At 52.8% G+C, this 13,344-nt stretch overlaps 6 protein-coding genes across 6 annotated transcripts; 4 read left to right on the forward strand and 2 right to left on the reverse strand.

The window, feature by feature from the left end:
- Nucleotides 1-308: 308 nt before the first annotated feature.
- CC77DRAFT_1076538 (hypothetical protein) lies at nt 309-2,496 on the forward strand (the record flags this gene model as incomplete). Its single annotated transcript, XM_018529247.1, has 1 exon — nt 309-2,496. One exon carries the CDS (start codon nt 309-311, stop codon nt 2,340-2,342), a length of 2,034 nt encoding a protein of 677 aa, XP_018390658.1. The 3' UTR covers nt 2,343-2,496.
- Nucleotides 2,497-2,540: 44 nt separating this feature from the next.
- Nucleotides 2,541-3,526, forward strand: CC77DRAFT_1016215 (O-methyltransferas-like protein family 3). Its single transcript, XM_018524181.1, has one exon. It carries the CDS (start codon nt 2,735-2,737, stop codon nt 3,446-3,448), a length of 714 nt encoding a protein of 237 aa, XP_018390659.1. The 5' UTR covers nt 2,541-2,734; the 3' UTR covers nt 3,449-3,526.
- A 13-nt stretch (nt 3,527-3,539) lies between these two features.
- On the reverse strand, nt 3,540-6,226 carry CC77DRAFT_308235 (glutamate carboxypeptidase 2). Its single transcript, XM_018531182.1, has 5 exons — nt 5,788-6,226; nt 5,702-5,740; nt 5,589-5,648; nt 5,146-5,514; nt 3,540-5,097 (listed from the first exon to the last, which is right to left on the reverse strand). The coding sequence occupies exons 1-5, from the start codon at nt 5,975-5,977 to the stop codon at nt 3,632-3,634; spliced, it is 2,124 nt and encodes a 707-aa protein (XP_018390660.1). The 5' UTR covers nt 5,978-6,226; the 3' UTR covers nt 3,540-3,631.
- A 728-nt stretch (nt 6,227-6,954) lies between these two features.
- CC77DRAFT_954157 (hypothetical protein) lies at nt 6,955-9,945 on the forward strand (the record flags this gene model as incomplete). The annotated part of the gene is made up of 2 exons (XM_018535453.1): nt 6,955-8,109; nt 8,200-9,945. Coding segments are annotated over exons 1-2 (2,817 nt in total), but the record flags the coding sequence as incomplete, so codon positions are not given.
- A 710-nt stretch (nt 9,946-10,655) lies between these two features.
- Nucleotides 10,656-11,653, reverse strand: CC77DRAFT_1027835 (hypothetical protein; the record flags this gene model as incomplete). The annotated part of the gene is made up of 3 exons (XM_018526396.1): nt 10,656-10,757; nt 10,807-11,153; nt 11,206-11,653. 3 exons carry the CDS (start codon nt 11,651-11,653, stop codon nt 10,656-10,658), a joined length of 897 nt encoding a protein of 298 aa, XP_018390662.1.
- A 652-nt stretch (nt 11,654-12,305) lies between these two features.
- CC77DRAFT_308134 (N-terminal nucleophile aminohydrolase) lies at nt 12,306-13,238 on the forward strand. Its single transcript, XM_018531181.1, has 2 exons — nt 12,306-12,359; nt 12,410-13,238. The coding sequence occupies exon 2, from the start codon at nt 12,511-12,513 to the stop codon at nt 13,132-13,134; it is 624 nt and encodes a 207-aa protein (XP_018390663.1). The 5' UTR covers nt 12,306-12,359; nt 12,410-12,510; the 3' UTR covers nt 13,135-13,238.
- The last annotated feature ends 106 nt before the right edge of the window (nt 13,239-13,344 follow it).

Genomic DNA, 13,344 nt, shown 5'->3' on the forward strand with positions numbered 1-13,344 from the left:
TTCACAACATCAGATCGACGGAACAAGATCAGCAGCGCAACGTCAGCGCCTCACAAAGATCGTCTACGTCGCAATCTTTTCTGAGCTTTCAGAAGGCATCCTTCAAAAGAAATGGCACGTCACAGCGATACGAGGTTCGCAGTCGTTGCTGAGGTGGCACCAACCGTGTCGTATCGGCCCCCATTGTAGAGACTGGGCGGCCAACAAACTACAACAAGAACATCCAACTGTATGTGCCATTCTAGACTCTGATTAATCCCCGCTTAATGCCACAATCGGGCCGCCCTTGCCACTTACGGAGAACAGTCATGGCTGATAAGACCCCACTAGTAGCAGCATTGCAGACTGAGCCTTCAACAACCCTTAAATCCGGGTTACCAGTATATACATACATTTATCGTCGCTCCTACACATGTGGCCACGCTCCTGAACTCATCAAGGTTTCAAAATTGGCTAATCAGCAAGGAGTAGTACAAACGATCTTAAGACCAGAGCAGGTCGAGAAGGAGGGTGAAGTCCTCAGGTGGTTGAAGTTTAGGTTAGGGCGGTGCTGGGCGTGTGCAATCAGGTTGCGCGAACACCACGAAAGCATGCAAGAGAACGGGAAGGGGGGAGGTATGAGGCCGGTAGCTGCTTATCAGGGAGAGGGAATACGTCTCGATTGGGCGTTCCTCAGGGAAGCCAGGTCAGGCTTTGAGGCGGCGCTGAAGCAACTAGACCGCGTCAGCTGTTGTGGAGGAGAAGGGCAAGAAGAAGAATGGCCATTGACGAGGGAGGTGGTTGGTGGCGACGACGATTCTATCCGGGTGGTGAATTTTCTAGATGGGCGCCTCAAGGTAGACTCGCCAGCGTCTTCACCTTCACCATTTTCTCACGATTCCAACGACCCATGGTCTCTTCGAGGAGGCGACGACGACGCCAGTGGCGGTTACGGCATAGCGGACTGCTCACCCTGTGCCGAAGGAATTCATCGTCAGCGAAAGGACAGTGCTTCCGAAGTCCGTCAGAATGCAGAGCCGAGTTGCAGCAAAGGCGTGCATACACTAAGGCTAGCAGAAGGAAGAAAAGAATACCTCCAAGGCGTTTATCTCGAGGCTCCGCGCACACCAATAGCGTTCACTTTGGGACCACGCAGCGATCTAGACTGCATCAGCTTCTTGTATCTGCTGCGCAACAACAAGCTAAGCTTCGACGACATTGCGGAGCTCGTATCACGATATTCGCTTGACAATAGCGACCCCATTCTGAACGATATTGCGCAACAAAGCCTCTCGGTTGACCACCAGTCGAACATACGTGATAGTACTTTGGAGTCGTCCACAGGTCAACCGGGAGTTGTCGAGTGGGATTGTTCTTCTGATCAGGTAGACAGCCAGGCGTCAACATTGAGAAGTGATAACAGTCGTTGCACAATTGGAGACCCAAGCTGCGGAGAAGAAGACCAGAACTTGAACGACAGGGAGCCATGTTATCATGAGCCAGCTCAGGCGCAGAATGCTGAGGGACAAGGAAAGACTGGCAAAGTCGAAGGGCAAGCCGTCAGCATGGAGAACGCTGGGGACTTGGGTCAGTCTCATCATGACGGCTACAGCGACGAGCCGAGTGCAGCCCAGTCATGCTTCTCTTCCGATTCATCGGTTGATTCCATCGAATTCTCAAAACCAGGAGTCGATGTTACAGCCAACAGAACAAAGCCAACTGCACTATCCTGGTGGAAGCCCAGAAAGAAGTACCACGGAATCCATGAAGCCACCAGGGCTGCAAGCATTCCAGATTTCCAAGAGTATCCAGTAGGGCTCTGGAAAAGGATAAGCAAAAAGACGTCAGACCGCATGCTTAATAAGAATACAGAGGGTGAGACGGACCGGAAGCTGCAAGCAAAATTGTCCAAGATGGAAGAATCGTCTATGCGGGCTTCTCGCATGAGAGAGGGTTCTGCCCACCGTGGCAGCCACTGTCCTCAGACACACAAAAAGCAGACCACTCCCCCAATTGTCCAGTCAGATGTCTCTACCTCGCCCCACATGCTCAGCGCCATGAGAACCCTCAAAAGCCCTCGCGCAAGCCAGAGTATGACGAGCAACACCACCAAGTCCCAAAGAGGTAACCACAACAGCCCTGCTTGCATTAGCAAATCAAGATGTTCCATCAGCACCCACTTCACCAGAGGTGTCACCCCGCATGGTATCCACCCTGTGCACCGGCCCTACAGACCTAGTCCTTTGAAGCACTTCACTCGAGTCACACTGTTAGATGTGAACAAAGGACTTCCGCCTCTTCCACCTGAAGCGCGGCGACTCGCACACCAGGCATCGAAGGGGATTGCATCCGAAAAGCGATAAATGAGTATATAGATGAAACGATAGGAGTATTGGATGTTGACCTTGATAGAATCGCTCTTCGGTCAAGCTCCTCGTTCCGTGTTCTTGCTTTCTTGTGGTGAACTACGTTTTCTTGACCTCGGCGATATCGGAAATCGTAGCTCGTGGCTCGGATTTATGCTAACCAGATTCCCGAGCTGGCTGAAGACTCATCCACCCCTCCACGACGCGCTCTCCAATAACGCAATATGACACTATCAGGCAGATGTATGCAAGACGCGTATACAATACGATGTGGATGACTCCGCGCATGTAGTCGTGTCTATAAAGACGCGTTGACACGCGCTTTCAAGGCGTATAGCTAACCAAGAACTAACCTCTCCAACTCTTCATACTTCAAGCTGTAATTCGCAATGGCGCCCCCAGGCTCATCCCACGAAAAAGACGCCCGATGGACAGCAGTAGATACCTATTCGTTCTCTCACCTACATCCGTCTACCGAAACATCGCCCTCTCCATCCTCTCTTCAACAAGCCCTCGATGCTTCTCAAAAAGCCGGTTTACCTGACATCGCTGTCTCACCCTCCCAAGGCAAATACCTCCAGCTCACCGCCCGCCTCGCACGTGCAAAGAACATCCTCGAAGTAGGCACGTTGGGCGGGTACAGTACCATCTGGCTCGCGACATCTAGTCCGGGCGTCCAAGTAACGTCGCTAGAAATTGATAGTCACCACGCTGACGTTGCGCGAGCGAATATAAAAAATGCCGGGTTGGAAGACAAGGTCGAGGTCAAACTCGGGGCTGGTATGGATGTCCTACCACAACTTGTACAGGAGGTCAAGGAGGGGAAGAGGGCGCAGTTCGATCTTGTCTTCATCGATGCGGATAAGGAGAATAACTGGAATTATGTGGACTTGGCGCTGCATATGTGTGACTCAGGTGCGTGTGTCATCGTGGATAATGTGGTGAGGAAGGGTCAATTGGCGGAGGAGACGGATGATCCAAGGGTTGCGGGTGCGAGGAGGGTGGTGGAGAACGTGGGCAAGGATGAGAGATTGGACGGCGTGGTATTGCAGACAGTTGGCGAGAAATCTTATGACGGCTTCTTGTTTGCTGTTGTGAAATGAGCGGAGAGAATGTTGTTCAGCTTTGGAAGAACGAAACGCGAGGAATCCTGCAGCATACATTATCATTATTCTTTCTACTACTGACCACATATCTCTTCTTCACCAAGTCCGTCGGTGGGCTGTCTCCCCCACCCTCTGCTACTACTCAAATGATTGTAACGATGTTTTCTTTTCCTTGAGTCTTTACGTCTTCAAGATACTAGCAGCGACCAAGATCGCAGAGCTAGTCTTCTGCACCCACTCCTGCGCCAAGTCTGCATCTTGATCGAATGTGATACTCTCAGTAATACCAGGAAAGGTGACTGGAGCATATCCAGTATCACGTCCAGGAGCGAAGATCGTATGCTGATAAAACTCCCTTGTGGGCAAGCCACCCTGCGAGGTAAAGCCTCTGGAGAAATCGCGTGCCTTGTGGTTCTGCACGGTGATAAGCTCAGTGTCATTCGCAGCAACAGCTTGATCTCTCAACGTAACAAACTCCTGGGCCGAGGTTTCAAACTGGGCGATTGCTGCAGTAAGGTTCGTAAGGTCAACAGTGAAGTTGCTACCGCTGATTTCCGTCTCGAGATCTTCAAGGTACGTGTTGAATTCAGAGACGTAGTCTGCTGGCTCAAGGGGCACGACAGGGTCGGATACCATGTGGTACAAGAGCAGAGTAAGAAATTGTCCCATGGCCTTGTGGGTGATGAAGCCAGGGTCACCAAAGGTAGCCATCCAGTGGTACGAATCGTAATTGCTGTGGTAGGGATAGACCGGGTCGTTTGGACCTCCGCCAGCTCCCATGTCGATGGATGCAATACCACGGTGGAGGAAAGCGGTGTAGTCACTTCCACTACCCAGAACACCGACCTCGCCGCTTTCGTGCGACCAGACGTCGTACATGGTAAGGCTAGTGTCGTTTCGGTAAGGGTAAACGATCTTCTTCATTAAATTCGTGGCAACAGCGTGGAGGTCTGGAGTTGCGGAAACGTCTGGGATGGGCCCGCTGACCGCGACATCGATGTTGAGGTAGGACACTGCGGCGTTCTTGAGCCAGGGGATGTACTCTTCCATCCACTCAGTGCTTCCAACAAGGCCATACTCCTCGGCGTCCCAACTGCAAAGGACGATTGTTCGCAAGGGCTTCCAACCTGTCTCAGCGAGGGCGCCAAATGCCTTGGCCAACTCAATGAGCACGGCAGATCCAGAGTTAGGGTCGGCAGCACCGCCAACAATCCAGGCATCACGATGGTTGCCCACAATGACGACTTCATCCTCGAGCGTACCGTTGATGATACCAACAGCGTTCCAGATTGTGCCATACGTGTCGTTCATCACATTACTCATCGATAGAGATGCGCCGGATCCCTCGCCTGTGAAATAACCAACTCCGGGAATGGCCCCAACCCAGTTTGTTCTGTTGACTGCAGTGCCGTTGGTTCCAAAGCCGTTGAGCGCCTGAAGTAGAGGCTGGGCTTCAATCCAAGAAATAGGTAATGATGGAATCTGTGGAGTAATTTCGGTGCGATCTGCGCGTGGTGAGTCTGGCTTGGAGACGTAACCAGGAGTAGTCGGGTCTCCTGGATAAGTAGACAAGAACTGGACGGATCCACGTTGAACGGTTGAAGGGTTCCTCGCACCACCATAAGGGTAGGGGGCCACTCCCTTTGCTAAGAGCTGTCAGTGAGAAAGTCTGGTAGAAGATCTACTGAGCTCACCTTCTGTCATGTTCCCATCATCGCCCGGGTCACTGAAAATCACAGCACCGATCATACCGTGGTCCTGAGCATTCTTAACCTTGAGGCCACGGAATGGGCCACCGTACTTTGCCAGTGCAATCTTGCCCTCAAGATCGACACCAAGCGCCGCGAGGCGGTCAAAGTCAACTTGCTGGCCTCGTCCGACGTAAACGTATTCTGCAGATGCGTTGCCGGTGAAACTGTAGCCGTGGAAGACTGGAACGCTATTGGGATAGCTCGTTGTCTCGTCCTCTGCCAGTACATCTTCCATAAGGGTAGGAGTGTAAGTGCTACCATTGGAATATGTGAGCTGCAGCGAGTTCGATACAGGGTAGTTAAGGAAGACATCTGAGTCATGTCAGCACTCATCTGCGTCATTTTCGGAATAGATGTTTATGAAGTTGCAGATAGTAGTAACGTACAGTACTCGTCGAGCCTTGAGGTGAATCCGTATTCGGACCATTTGTCGGCAGTCCACTGGGCTGCACTCATGATTAGTCTTCTGCTGTATCGTTTGAGAACGACCTTTGGTTACCCATCGACTCATTCTGACCAGCCAAATGTTGGCCATGAGCTACGTTTGGTTAGTTTACTTGTTTTGGCAAGTTTGGTGAAGCATACTGTAGTAGTATGACCATTCAGATATTGACACGGAGTCAAAGGAGTTTAGCAAGATCTCTTCATCGGGTGTCAAGGCTGGAGGGAAAGCGGATTGCCGCTTGACATGCTTATGTGGGTGATGTAGAAATGCACGTTCACGCTGGCAGGCTTGCGCGCCAATAGCAGCGAGTGCCAAAAGAGTTGCCTTCATATTGACTGACAAATGCACACTTCACAGAGGCAGAAGGGTACCGCAGAATGGTACGATGCATGGTACCTTTTATACTTGCAAGCAGCTCGCTCGAGGTTCGGTTCGATAACGTCAATCATTCCACCTAGAGGATAGCTGCTCCTACCGAGGGCAATTGAGCCTGCCGAATTCCCTGCTCCTACGTGCCATCGTATTGTGACATGGGGTAACGGTAGCTGGATGCAGGCACTGCGTAACGACGAGGTATACAGGTAATTCGCTAACGCACTCGGGAAGGTAGATGAGATAGAGACGCGGGGCGGAACATTAAGGTGCTTGGCAGAGGAAGATGACGATATACGTAGTGGGGTAGCTTCTGGAATGAGGAAGAGAGTATGCAGAGAGGTGCGTATCTTCTGCGGTCAAAATCTGACGGTCAGATAGCAGGTCGGAAAGTCGCGCATGCCGACGCTGCTGTCCCGTGCACGTCGCCAGAGACTGACCCGAAAGCCGTCCGAAGAAAAGCAAGCGTAGTGGAAAGTGTGAGCTGATGGTGTAGACGGCACAGAGCACAAGATGGCCGGTTGAAGTTGATTGCGGGGGAGTGCGGAGAGAATTGCCTTGTTCCGCGACGCGCTTGGCAAGGTAGGAATTGCGAAGACCGATGCATGGAAGCAGCAGCTGAAGACACGGGGAGTTTTGCTAGCTATATAGCATTATCGTCCATCAAGGTGCCGTCTCAAGGCGACAAGGCACAGTTGTCGCGAGAGCTTGGGTGTCGAATCCGAAACGGATCTACAGCTAATGTGCTTTTGGCTTAGTAACATGCGGGTGAACGATGCAAGAGTGCACGGCGCAAGATGCTCGGCGAAGACTGCGTCAGTCAATAAACATTCGGGCTGCCGGCAGCGCAACCACCACGGCAACAGGAGGGAGACAGAGGATACTAATTCATGACCATCGCAGTCCCAGCCGCACAGCCACTCGCGACTTGCTGTGTCTGAGACTCGTCGCCTCTCCTTTGTACCTTCCTTGTCGTAACAGTCACCAGTCGCTCTTTCATCCCGACCGCAAACATCGCCATGGACGTCTTTTCCTCACCTCTGCGGATGATTCCGCCCCTGACACCCCGTCGCGTTGCATCGCCAGCCATGTCACCAGCAACCAGAAGAGGCAGGGCGCACGGCAGCTCAGAAGAGAGCCGCCTCCGCGATCTGTCGCCCGAAACCACCCTCCGCGCCTTTACGCAGAAGCCCATGCCCTACGACACCACACGCGACGAATACAAGATCTTCTCCTGCATCGAGACCCTCACCGCCGCCGAGAGGGACCTGGGATCGCGCGTCGCAAAGGCAGCGCAGCGGCTGAAGATATGGTGCGCCGAGATTGAGCAATGGGGCTGGTCGGGCAGCTTCGAGCAGCCGAGCGCCCAGTTCCGCGAACAGAGGAGGAAAAGCATCGAGATGCACATCAGGGAGCACGTGGCCGAATCCGACGGCGCCGATGCCATGCCGCCATTGGAATACTGGGGGTCGATGCTGTCAGTCGAGGTGGAGCAACACGAGGCGCGGCTAGACGACATCGCCGACGAGATGCTGAAGCTAGATGTCGAAGAGCTGAAGGAACATGTGCTGGACATGCACCCAGCAGGCAGGTCGAGACCGTCCTCTGCTGGTTACGAGGCCAACCGCCAACATTACAAGCTCATGGACGACTTCTCCTTTCTCATCACCCAAACCCTCCTATCCGCCCTACCGCATCACGCCCAGCTCAAAGCCCGCCTGAGCACATGGACTGCCCGCGTCTCCATCCTCCGCGAAGCACCCCGCTACACCGGCGAGCTCGACACAGCGCAAGAAGCTATGCGGTTAGGCTGGGAGGCCATTGAGCCACCAGCAGATACGTCCGATGCCGCCTTCGAGCAGTGGAAGAGTGCCGTAGACACCATCTCTCGGGTGCTTCACCAAAAAGTCAGCGATTTGGGTAGGCAACTGGACAAGATGCTCGATACGCTCGAAGGTCAGGAAGACTGCCTGCCAGACAACTGGATAGACGTCTTTGAGACTACAGAGGCTGACTACGGACGCTGGAAACACGAATCGAGAAGGAGGGTCATCGACCTCGAAGTCCGAAGGCGGGCCGAGGGGTTTAATGTCATTGGCAAGGGCGGTACACACGAGACATTACAACCCCCTGACCTTGCATCTGAGCCTGGGCTACACCCGGACAACAACCCTGTGCAGTCCGCTTCTGCCCCTAGACCAGCCGCTGTCAATGCTCGAATCGATTCTGTAGCGTCTGCTAACGAAGCATCGCCAGAGGAAGCTGCTTCGCAGAATAGCCATCGAGTAGCTCCGCATGACTACTTTGGTAATATACCTCATCGGGAGATGTTCTCTGGTGACTATGCCCTCGACGCATCCAACAGCAGCAACCCAACACTCCACACCTCGATCGGCTCCAACAACACACGTCAGGTATCTGGAGAGACTGAGGCTACAGAAGTCGAGTTGCAACAAGGCATCGCGCCATCTGTTGACGAAGACTCGGAATTTGAGGAAGGCGATACCGTGGTACAATACGACCTCGACGAGAGTCCTGAAGACGTCGCCGCGCAGTCAGAGTCTGAATCACTTTCATCGGCCCCGACTGGAGTAGATCAACCATCCCAGGCATCTTCACAAAGCCGACCCAAACCTCTGGCCCTTTTTGGTAACCCAACTATCACCAAAAACGATGGCCAGGACAGTCCCGTTATGGAGCCGCCTCAAACACCACGCTCGTGGAGAGGTAGTTTGAGTTCGCTGTCAACAGACATCTCACCAGACTCAAGCCCACCTAGTACCGTGGAGGAGTCTCCTTCAGTTCGAAACGCAACCAACCGCTCTATGAGAGCACCGCGTCCCGAGCTCAATGCAGCCATGGCAAAGCGTCGACCTGTACAGACTACTACTACCACCACCGCAGATGATACAGTGAGCGCACCATGGCCGCCAACACATTTCGCTCAGAAATCCACCAGCAGCGCGGAAGAGCTCGAGCGCAAGATCTCTGATATCCTGACAACCATTCCCGGCCGCATTAGACTCAGATCAGGTCCGGGCCCCGATGCACCCGAAGTCAAGCCAGCTCGTGGCCTTCTAGCCAAGGGAAGTCGTGGATACCTGCGCGCAGCTCGCTCAGTCAGTGGCCTCAAGTCTCCCGAGCTCACTCTGTCGCCTGCGAAGAGCGAGTTCGATCTAAACAACACTGCATCCGGACGGAGGTCTGCAGCGGCGGCAAGAGGCGATAACGACATCAAGTTGTATCATCTCACGCAACCTGGCAAAGAACAGCCCATCAAGCTGTTCATCCGCCGCGTTGGCGAGAATGGTGAGCGTGTCATGGTCCGCGTTGGTGGTGGTTGGTCTGATTTGGGTGAGTATCTGCGCCAATACGCTGAGCACCACGGTCGCAGGACTGCAAGCGAAGGCAAATTTGAGGTCCTAGGTCTCGAGGTGAAGAACCCCGATGGTTCTCCCACCCGACCAGACAGCAGGGCGAGCAGAATGGAGAGACGAATCAGCGTCGGCTTTCCCTTGGCCAGTCCAAACACGACACCCGTCAAGTCATCTGGTCTGAGCTACTTCACAAGCGACGAAGCGCCTCCACCGATGCCTAGCTTCATCACTGGAACACCAGGCGCTACTGAAGACCCGACTATGCCTTCTTCGACCTCGTCTCGCAATTCTTGGCAAGGCAAAGAAGTCGGGCTCGCTGGCCCGAAAGCGAAGAAATTGGACCTTAGTGGCGAGAAGCTGGAGTGGATCGAAGGCATGATGAAGCAAGCTCGCACCGTGAGCAGTAACGTCATCACTTCAAACCATCCGCCTTTCGAGCGGACGGATAGCACAAGTGACAGTCGCCCAAGTAGTGCTGTGGCTGGGAAAAAGACCGAGTTTGGTGATCTCGGCAAGGTTGGTGCTACCAAGAGGGTCTTTATGAAGGGTGGCAAGCCTGATCACTAGTTGAGGAAGAGAAGGAGAAGTGGCTTTTAATATTCTACATTGATACCCTGGGCCTATATATATTGTATTGTACGGTTTTCGTTTGTTCTTGGGATCGGTTGGGACTGGTTGGACATATACGGTATTGCGAGGCAAGCATCATCACTTTAGATGGACAAGCTTTGCAGCACCTTTTTGCGGGGTATACACCTGCGGCGTTATTTGGGTTTTATGGTAGTGTCACTAGCAGTGACCATGGTGGCGTTTAATCTCGTTTGTGATTCACGATAATAATTCTTTACAAGCTGTCATGCAATTGTTTAGTCCTCTACGTTCACAAGTGATGAATGAAGATGTACCAGAGGCCTGATGTCGTTCATGCCACAAAGGGTGCTCCAGGCCCCTGTTTGCTTCTTCTTTTGACGGAAGAAACTAGAGGGACCCCACGAGGGTAGAGCGGGCGAGATGGAACAGAATGAGTGCCAAAGGTGGGTAGCGCCACGTTCCACAAAGCCGGCGAGCACAAAACGCGCAATGCCGATATGGAGGTCGCGGGCTGGTTTGATCTTCGCACGTAGACTAATCGACACAGTATTGAGGAATAACTTGTGGCAATTTAAGAAAGTGCGGACGTTGGAAAGTGCTTGACCAAGTGTTGAGTGAAGAGATACTGGAAGCAACTGCTCGATGAACCGTCTCCATTTCAGCCGAAGCTATTCATCATCGTCGTCATTATCGCCTTGAACATCCATGACACGTTCGCCAGCTTTTTCAAGCGTACGGCGACTCCATACACGGACTCCTTTGTAGATTGCCTAAATACTATCAGTAAATGATTATGATGGAAGCGGTTTCTTCACATACCGCTAGAAATGTGCCCACGCCTATCAGGATAATGATCCAGCTAACCTGCTCATATCGGTCTCGACCAGTCGTTCGACCTCGGCCTCCTCCAATTCTGAAATAGGAGAGCGGACTAGCGATGAGAACTTTCAAGAAACCAAGCACACCCATGCTGGCAAAGCCTTTCGCAAAGTGCTCATACCAAGTGGCTGACTCTTCGTCCTCATAGTAGTACGAGTAATCAGATCCTGAGAAAGGGGACAAGAAGCTCCATGGATCCAGATACAGGTTTATGATAGGATCGGCAACGAAACCAAGGACGAAGATGATGGAAATTAATATGATGGCAGTCAAACCAACCTGAGCACCTGCAACGTGTTAGTTATCGTAAAAAGAGGAGATATAATGACAAAAACGTACCAATGCTACCTATGAAGCGCCCAACTCCAAGACGCGCAAGTCGGTATTTGAAGCCACAAGTAGGGCATTGCCAGTAGTTCCTACGTCCATAGCTAGGGTCTGCATGCCTCCAGGCCTGTAGACAAGCCTCATGAACGTACTTGGATGAACCTTTGCACATACATGGACGGATCAGGCGACCGCTTTCGTCTTCGTAAACCACATTGGAAGACTGTAAGAAGCCGGGAAGGCTTTGTGAGGGAACATTGAATGTTGGCTGAACCGTCTCGAGACATATCCTGCATTGTCGCGGCGGCCAGTGAGTACGTCTAGAGCTGCGCGATTGCGACGAAGCGTTGTCGCTGGTACTGGAGGTGCCTGAAGGTGATGGCTGGGAGGGCTCCGTCTTCGGCGCGTCATCAGGCCAGTACCAACCCGGCATGGCCTGGAATCCAGAAGACGAAGACATGGCGGATCGAAATGCTGTAAAGGTACAAGGTAGAAGTTAATGCAGCTCTTACCAGTAAAGAAGTATGTGGGTAAGCATAAGATGACAAGGCGATCAATCAGGAAGTCGCGGGGAAGACATTCGCCAACTTAAGTGTCTCGGTAGTGCGGATCATGTTCCGCCACAGCCGCCTTTGCTGTATGACACTAGGGACACGGTGGCAGGATGCAGGTGTCGTAGACGTGGTGGTGATTCAGAGGAGCAGTTCTGGAAGGTCGAAGAAATCAAAGTTGCAGCTTCCTGGAAGCAGACCGGAGGCACAGTTAGGCCGAGCGCCGGTCTTGGCGCCGTCGGCGACGAAGCTCTGGGTAGCCTGGAGCTCTAGCAGATCGCCTCCAGTAACCCGCGTCGTCTATCAACCCCACTGAACCTCTCCCTGCCGCCGACTACACCCTTCCTCACATACCACCTCTCGATCCTGTCAAGCAGTCACCATGGCGGACAGATACTCGTTCTCCCTCACCACTTTCTCTCCCAGGTAAACACTGCGGTCTCGATTACACATGATATGTTTGCTAACGTTCATATAGCGGAAAGCTGGTACAGATTGGTATGCGCCCTGGAAATCTTACGAGTCCCGCCGTACTGGAGCAGACAACATCTAACACATGAATAGAGTATGCCTTGAATGCCGTCAACCAGGGTGTTACTTCACTAGGAATCAAGGGTACGTCACTCCGCTCATTGGCTTCCATCAGTGCTGACTGGAATTTGCAGCAACCAACGGCATTGTCCTCGCAACCGAGAAGAAGTCGTCATCGCCGCTCATCGACTCGCAATCGTCATCAAAAATTAGTCTCATAACACCCAACATCGGTATGGTCTACTCGGGCATGGGCCCTGACTACCGCGTTCTTGTCGACAAGGCCCGCAAGGTCTCACATACTGGCTACAAGCGCGTCTACAACGAATACCCACCCACGAGGATATTAGTCCAGGACGTGGCGCGAGTGATGCAGGAGGCTACACAGTCTGGTGGTGTTCGACCGTATGGTGTTAGTCTGCTGATCGCAGGATGGGACGACGGTATCGAGCCTGAGGCTGAAGGCAAGAGCGAAGAGCAGACGAGCGAGGAGAAGAAGAAGGTCAGCGGCAAGACTGGTGGCATCCTCAAGGGCGGACCCAGTCTGTACCAGGTCGACCCCAGCGGCAGTTATTTCCCATGGAAGGCGACAGCGATCGGAAAGAGCGCGACAAGCGCCAAGACCTTCTTGGAGAAGCGATACACTGACGGTCTCGAGCTTGAGGACGCTATCCACATTGCTCTGCTCACACTCAAGGAGACCATAGAAGGAGAGATGAATGGAGAGACCGTTGAGATTGGTATCGTCGGACCGCCAGAGGAGAGGCTCCTTGGCGTTGAGGGTGTTGAAGGCGCTGTGGGACCACGGTTCAGGAAGCTGAGCCCGTCCGAGGTTGAGGACTACCTTACGAACTTGTAGAGGGTTATGATGCAGCACCGTCCTGCACTGGGTCGAAATAAATGAACTCGGCGCCAAAGGCATGAAGCGACTTATGTAGCATTTACGAAAATGATGTCTTGAGATGCCCAATGCTTGAACTCATATTGCAGTCATTGGGTGTTGCGCGTTTCGGTCAAATCTAATGGGGTTATTCATGCAGTAAAGACAACAGCCAGGACTTTGTGCATG

The sequence above is a fragment of the Alternaria alternata genome (assembly GCF_001642055.1).
Source record: "Alternaria alternata strain SRC1lrK2f unplaced genomic scaffold CC77scaffold_2, whole genome shotgun sequence".
NCBI classification, from domain to species: domain Eukaryota; kingdom Fungi; phylum Ascomycota; class Dothideomycetes; order Pleosporales; family Pleosporaceae; genus Alternaria; species Alternaria alternata.

Bases quoted from the DNA above. Each gene is read 5' to 3' on its own strand.
- CC77DRAFT_1016215 (XM_018524181.1), top strand. From the start codon at position 2,735: ATGGCGCCCCCAGGCTCATCCCACGAAAAAGACGCCCGATGGACAGCA.
- CC77DRAFT_308235 (XM_018531182.1), bottom strand. From the start codon at position 5,977: ATGAAGGCAACTCTTTTGGCACTCGCTGCTATTGGCGCGCAAGCCTGC. The intron at 5,741-5,787 runs GTATGCTTCACC...AACCAAACGTAG, and splicing joins TGAATGGTCATACTACTACA to CTCATGGCCAACATTTGGCT. The intron at 5,649-5,701 runs GTAACCAAAGGT...TCATGAGTGCAG, and splicing joins TGGTCAGAATGAGTCGATGG to CCCAGTGGACTGCCGACAAA.
- CC77DRAFT_308134 (XM_018531181.1), top strand. From the start codon at position 12,511: ATGGTCTACTCGGGCATGGGCCCTGACTACCGCGTTCTTGTCGACAAG.